The following is a 7,354-nucleotide window of genomic DNA, read 5'->3' as shown; positions in this document are numbered from 1 at the left end:
TAAGGAAAACAAATAAAGGTTTAAAATCTGAAATGTTCTAATTTACATGCCACATTTTATTGATCTTAATAACAAAAACCATAAAACAAATTTTACCACAAAAAAGGTCCATATAAGCAAATTGCGACTTAAAATGTACAATACGTGTTATGTACTTATTACATAAAATGGAAAAGATTTTCCAAGGAAATTTTCCATACTGGCAGGAGGATTAAAATTTTATTTAAATTTGAAGATCATAAATAAATGAAATATAAACAAAGCACACCACCACCAACAAACTAGGAACTACAGCAAAGACAATAGTGTCAAAATCTAAAAAAAAAAAAAAAAACCTATGCAGTTTCAAAAAATATCAAACAAGATCCTGAAATTAAGTCTGTAGTCCCCTTTACGACTCTCCAGAGCAGCGGCTCTTTGAGACCTAACTATAGGAATATCATCCTTACTTTGAAGATTGTTGTGTGGAGTTTCAGACTCCTCTGAAAGTATAGGACTTAAAATTGGAATGAGGTTCGAAGCATGCCTTTTAGTTACTTCCTAGAACAACCTTTCATCACGGTTGCTCAGTAACTTCACCACTTTCATTAATTTGAACATCTTTAACTATGCCCATTGGATAATATTGTGGCTTAGACATAGGTTCTTTAATCATGACAATATCCCCTTTCTTTAAAATTGTATGTTTTACAGGTTGGAATCTGTTCTTTTTATTTGTTGCCTGCTTAATGAGAGTACTCAGAAATTCACTTTCATATAATTGTTTCAGTCTCTCACGAACCCTTCTTAATTTCCCATAATTATCAATATAACACGTGATGGATCATCTTTAAACCAGTCAGGATCAGGATCTACCTCCTGTAACTCTGGAATTATATTCAGAGAATTCAGATCATACCCTTTAAAAAGTAATTCTGGAGTAATAGGTTGTGGAAGGGCTTCACCAATGGATGTTCTAAGCTCTTCTTTAAAGGCAATTGGTCTTCGATTAATAATGTGTACGGTTTGAGCAACGAGAAACTCAAAATCCTTCAGAGTTAACACTATTTCTAATGGCTCCATATATTAACCTCTTACTCATTTTACACAAACTTCAACTAATGAACCAAGTTCACTTTGACCTTTATAAAATTGTTCAAACTTCAAAGACTTAACACCAGACTCTTGAAAATACCTCTAAGTATCAAAATCACTTAAAAATGATTGAATTTTATTTCCTGCAGCAACAATTTGTGTTCCTTGATCTGATATACAGTATTGAGGAACTCCATACTCAAAAGGAGTGCAACTGAAAAGCTCTCAGGAACTCATTAGTACTCATGTCAGAACAAACTTTTTAAATTCACAGCCCGAGACCACATGCAAGTAATGACTAGAACCCAAACCTTAGATTTCTTATTATCATGATAAACATTAAAGGGACCCATATCATCCAAAAACTACAGCTAAAAGGAATTTTCACTGGATTAACACGGATATCACGATATGAACTTTGGTTGATTTTGATACTTCTAGCATTTACCTTTCTACAATTCACACATTTTTTCAAAATTCTTTTGACTGTTGAAAAATAATTAGGTATGTAAAACCTTTTCCGCATCTCATTCATGACGGAATAAATACCTACATGGTTATGTTTGGCATGAATATCAGATATTATTAGTTCCGTAATTCTACTGTCCTTTGACAAAAGAATAGGAAATTACAAATCCTTCCATTTTATTAAACCTTTCAAATTTGCTTACTACTCTTAGAGGCCATTCTTATCTTTATAAATGTTAAGCTGTTTAATCAAATTTGCCAATCCCTGGCTTGTTAATGCGATGACGACTGAATCAAAACACGGCTTACAAAATCACGGGAACAGAAAACTTGTTCCTGGGGACAAAATGCGCGATCACATACTATGTTATTATTAAAACATATTATTAATTCCAAAATACGCTGTTAAGTTATCCAAATCAGTAACTCTTTTGAGATCTGACATTAACCTACATACGATATTTCAACAGTTATTATTATTACACAGAACACATAACTAGAGTAGTAAATACATTACAATCATGGAATGTTATGCACATTACAAGGGAATATATATATATATAATATATATATATATATATATATATATATATATATATATATATATATATATATATATATATATATATATATGTATATATATGTATATATATTATTTATCATCTAACTAATTAATCAGAATATTTAATCTTCTTTATATCTAGAATCCTTGATATGAAGTCACTGAATAATAATAATAATAATAATAATAATAATAATAATAATAATAATAATAATAATAATTAAGAATTGTGCTAAATGGCCACTGAACTAATGTCTTACCATTCTATGTTCTGGATGATGATGATGATGATTATAATTATCCTTTTTAGTAGTAGTAGTAGAAGTAGTAATCTGGCTTTGCACCGTTTTCTTTGGTACAGAAAGATGCAAATACCATTTTCTATGAGATAGCAGCGTGCACTGGGTAGTAGCGGTGGTGGTAATGTGCACACACACATACACACACACACACACACACACACACACACACACATATATATATATATATATATATATATATATATATATATATATATATATATATATATATATATATATGTTTACATAATATCATTCACTGTCGAATTTATGAACATGGAAATAACCCAGAACCTGAAACCAGGGGAACGAGAATAGACAATGGAGTGGAGGAACGAGCAATAAATGAGATGTGGGAGGGGTGAGTGGGGTACTCTCACTCCATATTAATGGACTCTAATTAGAATTAAGGTCAAGGGGAGAGATTTATGTCCAGATGTGAATCACCTTCATGAATGAAATAATGTGTAGAGAGAGAGAGAGAGAGAGAGAGAGAGAGAGAGAGCATCTTTCAAAATTTAGCAGAAAAAAAGAGAGTTCTTGCATATTCACGAATTGATACTGTCACACGCAGAGAGAGAGAGAGAGAGAGAGAGAGAGAGAGAGAGAGAGAGAGAGAGAGAGAGAGACTAGGCCTTATACATGAAGTAAATAATGTAGGTTCTATATGGAATATATAATTGTTTCAAACGTAAGCTCTAGAAGGAATGTACACATACTCCAGCAGGATACTATTCCCACTGAGGGACCTCCATTTCAAAAGCTGAGCTGGATTCTTTTAGGCATTGTCATATGTGGATGTATATGTGCCCATGAGGTATGTGAAATGTCCCATATTACCTTTCATATGTGATCTAGGGTTTTGGGTCTCTTGCAGCATGGGAATTAAATCTGTATATGTATATTTCCATATCTGTATGGTTCTATGGCTGCCTGTCGCTATTTGATGTATAAGGAAAATATCAATGTTTTTAAGTTATTTACTTTACATTTTTGGGGCAGTTCCTAAATAGGAGTCTTTTACTTCATTGAAACACACCAGGAATCATTTTTCATTTATTATTTTATGTTTTGTTCAATTTTGATGTTACATGTCCACTCCAAGAGCATTCCTGCCTTGCTCACTGTTCAAGTTTTTCTTTCTCTTTCCTAAGAATTTTCTTCCATTTTCTGCTATCAAGGTTTTCTAACTGGCTCGACACCGACTCTTTCCTCAAGCTTCAAGAAAAGGAGAATTCTTCCACTTAACCGTAAATAGAACGAACGAAATTCTTTATAAAAAAGCTCGTTCCTACTGATTGCCATAGACGGCCTCCAAACCTAATTTACGAGAGGGAGAATTGAACATATTTCTTTTCCCTGGGTCGCCTCTGTAGCGTCAGCAGCAGATAAAGAAACAGAATAATAATATTCTCAAACTGAAGAGGAACTGATAAAGAAGATTAGGTGTAATTGCTTTCAAGAATTGTCAACAGTGTTGTGAGATTATTTCACGGAAGGTAACCCAATTAGTTTGTTGATATCAAAATAAGACGAAACCTTAAGAGAAACTGATGACGGACGATCACCTCTTATCGATCAGAAGGAAAAGGGAGGAATTGTGGAATAATCTCATCGACATAAGAAGAAAATAAGAAGCGAAACGAAGCAAAAGAGGACAATAAAAATGCAGAAAGAATGAGGCGAAGAGGAAGGGCAGATGCCCCTCTTCCCTGTTGATGGCTTTAGAAAGGGAATTTCGGATGAGGGAGAAACTTATGAAATCAATGGAGGCAATAAAAGGGTGATGCGAATATGTTTAAATCTGACTTGGATATATCAGTATACAGAGAGAGAGAGAGAGAGAGAGAGAGAGAGAGAGAAGGTGCATTAGCCACACTTTCAGACTTCTAATAGTGACTTTATAACAGAAACATATTGAGTCATTATATTTAAGATCCTCACCTACTCTGTTGTTAAAATGCAGAGAGAGAGAGAGAGAGAGAGAGTGTGAGGTGTTTTAGCCATACTTTAAGACTTCTAAGAGTGACTTTATCATCCTCATCCAGGTGCCATATCCCCAAGGACGTCGGCAATCATGGCTCACCACCCCTCTTTATTTCCGGCTCTCTGCAGCAACTGAGATGCAGACATTCTTCCACCAGTCATTCTCACCAATCCATCCATATATTTTTGTCTAGGTCTTCCTCTCGGCCTCCTTCCATTGATTTTACCAGTGAGAGAGAGATGCTCTAGTTCTTGTCTTCTCACTCACAAACCACATTTGTCTACCTCTCACTGCAGCCAAAAGTTCTCTCTCAACTCCTACTCTCTCTAATACCTGCTCATTAGTTTTCCTTTCTGCCCATGGTATTTTCATCATCCTTCCCCAAAACCACGTTTCTGCAGACTGTAACCTCTCCTCGTTTGCCTTTCTCAAGGTCGAAGTTTCACAGCCACACAACAATACAGACCAAACAAAACATTTCACTAACCTCCTCCTCAGATTCATAGATATTTTCGAGTTGGTGACTAATTTCTTGATCTTTCCAAATGCATCTTTTGCCATGGATATTCTCTTCCTGATCTCTTTTTCGCATTTTCCATTACTTGTGACAGTGTATCCTAAATAATTAAAACTACCGGTTTCTTTAACTCTTTCATTATTAATTCTAATATCTGTTCTTGGGGGGATTTCATCCTTGGTGATAACCATAACTTCTGTTTTCTTAATGCTTATTGACAGACGTCTTTCTCTGCTGGACTGGTGTAAAGTACTTATTAAAGCTTAAAGTTTATCATGAGACTCTGCAACAAGTGTTGTATCATCAGCATATCTGATATTATTGATATTGACTCCTCCAACCTTAATTCCTTCCACATCTCTGAGATCTCTCATTATCATTTCACTATATTAATTGAAGAAATCAGTTAACAACACACAACCCTGCCTTACACCTCTCTTGATGTGCCGAGTCTCTGACTCATCATTTTCTACTTTCACTGATGCCTCTTCCAATACCCTTATAAGGTCTACATGTCTAACCCAATCAAAAGCCTTTTAATAGTCAACAAAACAAACATGTAGATCTTTTTTTACTTCTCTTACTCTCTCTGTCAATATTCTCAAAATAAAATTGTATTTCTTGTCCCTTTATCTCTCATAAAACCACATTGTACATTGCCAATCTCTGGGAGTATCTTATTTCTTATTCTATTCAAAACAATCCTTAATATTATTTTTGTGATCTGACTCATGATACTGATAGGCCGGTGTTTATTGCACTCAAGTGTTCCAGGTGTTTTTGGCATTGTGATAAATGTTGATTTATACATCTGTGTTGCAGGCTCTCCATCTTCTTATATTCCTTCCACTATTTCCATTAATATATCAATGACGTATTCTAGCAGAACTTCCAACATCTCTGCTGCTATTCCATCATTACCTGTTCCTTTACCGCTTTTCATTTGTTTTAAAGATGCCTCTATCTCTGACCTGATTATACTTGGTCCGTCTCCGTTGTCATTGAAGTACAGATGTTCTATTCTGTCATCATCAAACAATTCTTCAGTATATTCCGTCCATCTTTCCAATATTTCTTTTGACTCCATTACTATGGTTCCATCCGCTTTTTTGATGCCAGTGCTGATATTTCTCTTCTTTTTAAAAGTAATTTCTTTCACCTTATCATACTTTCTCCGTTCATCCCTTTTATCCAACTCTTCTACCTCCTCACAAATCTTATCCATCCATTTCTCCTTTGCCTTTGTGCATTCCCTCTTAATAGCTCTATTGTCGCCTTCTTTCATCCATCATTATCAAGATATCTTCTGTCATCCATTCTCTCCGAGCTCTCCTTTCTGTTGTTGGTATTATTTCATTACCTTCTCTTATTGCATTTTCCATATTTTGCCACTTTTGCTGAGGATGTTGGAGCACTGGGCCTTCCTCCTTAAGCTGGTCATATCTATTACTTACAATTATATTATATTGGTTCTTCATTTCCTCTGTTTTCAATAATTTCAGTTGCCTCTTTGATTTAGGTGTACTCTTCCTCTGAGTTTTCAACTTCACCATCACTGTTGCTACAACTGGTACGTGGTCACTATTACAATCGGCTCCTGGGTAGGTTTTCACTTGCTTGACAGAGTTCCTAAATCTTTTATTGATGGTTAGAAAGTCTATTTGGTTTCTAACTCTTTCACCAGGGCTTTTCCATGTCCAGAGATGTCTTGGGTGGTGCTTAAACCAGGTGTTTGATATAAGCTGTTCTCTCTCTAAGCACCAGTCTACAAATCTGTTTCCTCTCATTTCTTCTACCTAATCCAAAAGGTCCAACAATATCTGCTGTTCTTCCTTGTCCCACCTTTGCATTGAGGTCACCAATAACCTTAATTACTTCATGTTCTTTGCACTGCTCTCTTGCCCGATGTAACTGTAGATAAAACTGATCAACATCCTCTTCATCATGTTCAGACGTAGGTGTATATACTTGTATTATGCATATATTGAATGGTGTGGCTTTTATAGGCACCAACAAAATCCTGTGAGATACAGCCAATAGCCTATCAAACATGGTTTTCATAGATTTGTCTAACATCACACCAACACCTCTCTCAGCACTCTGGCCTCCCGAGTATATGAAGGTTCCTCCTGTTGAAGTTGGAGAACATCCCATTCCTGGCCATCTAACCTCACTAAGTCCTAATACGTGTAGCTTAATTTTTTTCCATTTTTCTCTCTAAATGCATTTTCTTTCCACCCTGATATAATGTTCTAACTTTCCAAATAGTTATCCTTATTTTCCTTGTTTTCTGTTGTCTTTGGGTTGTTATTACTTTTCTTTCTTTTCTTTCTGGGGCAGTAGCTTGATGACGGTCAAATGCCACCTGCACCATATGACTAGTTTGACCGGGCGAGACAACCACATCATCCATTCTGACATAGTTCCCACTAACGCCGTTCGTCTGC

General features: G+C 35.4%; 1 protein-coding gene across 1 annotated transcript; it reads right to left on the bottom strand.

Annotated features, from left to right (window-relative positions):
• Positions 1-5,742: 5,742 nt before the first annotated feature.
• On the bottom strand, positions 5,743-6,192 carry LOC136855203 (uncharacterized). Its single transcript, XM_067132110.1, has one exon. It carries the CDS (start codon positions 6,190-6,192, stop codon positions 5,743-5,745), a length of 450 nt encoding a protein of 149 aa, XP_066988211.1.
• Positions 6,193-7,354: the final 1,162 nt, after the last annotated feature.

The sequence above is a fragment of the Macrobrachium rosenbergii genome, chromosome 31 (assembly GCF_040412425.1).
Source record: "Macrobrachium rosenbergii isolate ZJJX-2024 chromosome 31, ASM4041242v1, whole genome shotgun sequence".
Lineage (NCBI taxonomy): Eukaryota > Metazoa > Arthropoda > Malacostraca > Decapoda > Palaemonidae > Macrobrachium > Macrobrachium rosenbergii.
Note: the sequence above shows the minus strand (reverse complement) of the source record. Positions and strands in the feature narration are given on the sequence as shown.

What these genes read in the sequence shown, in the direction of transcription:
- LOC136855203 (XM_067132110.1), bottom strand. Translation starts at nt 6,192, where the DNA reads ATGAAAGAAGGCGACAATAGAGCTATTAAGAGGGAATGCACAAAGGCA.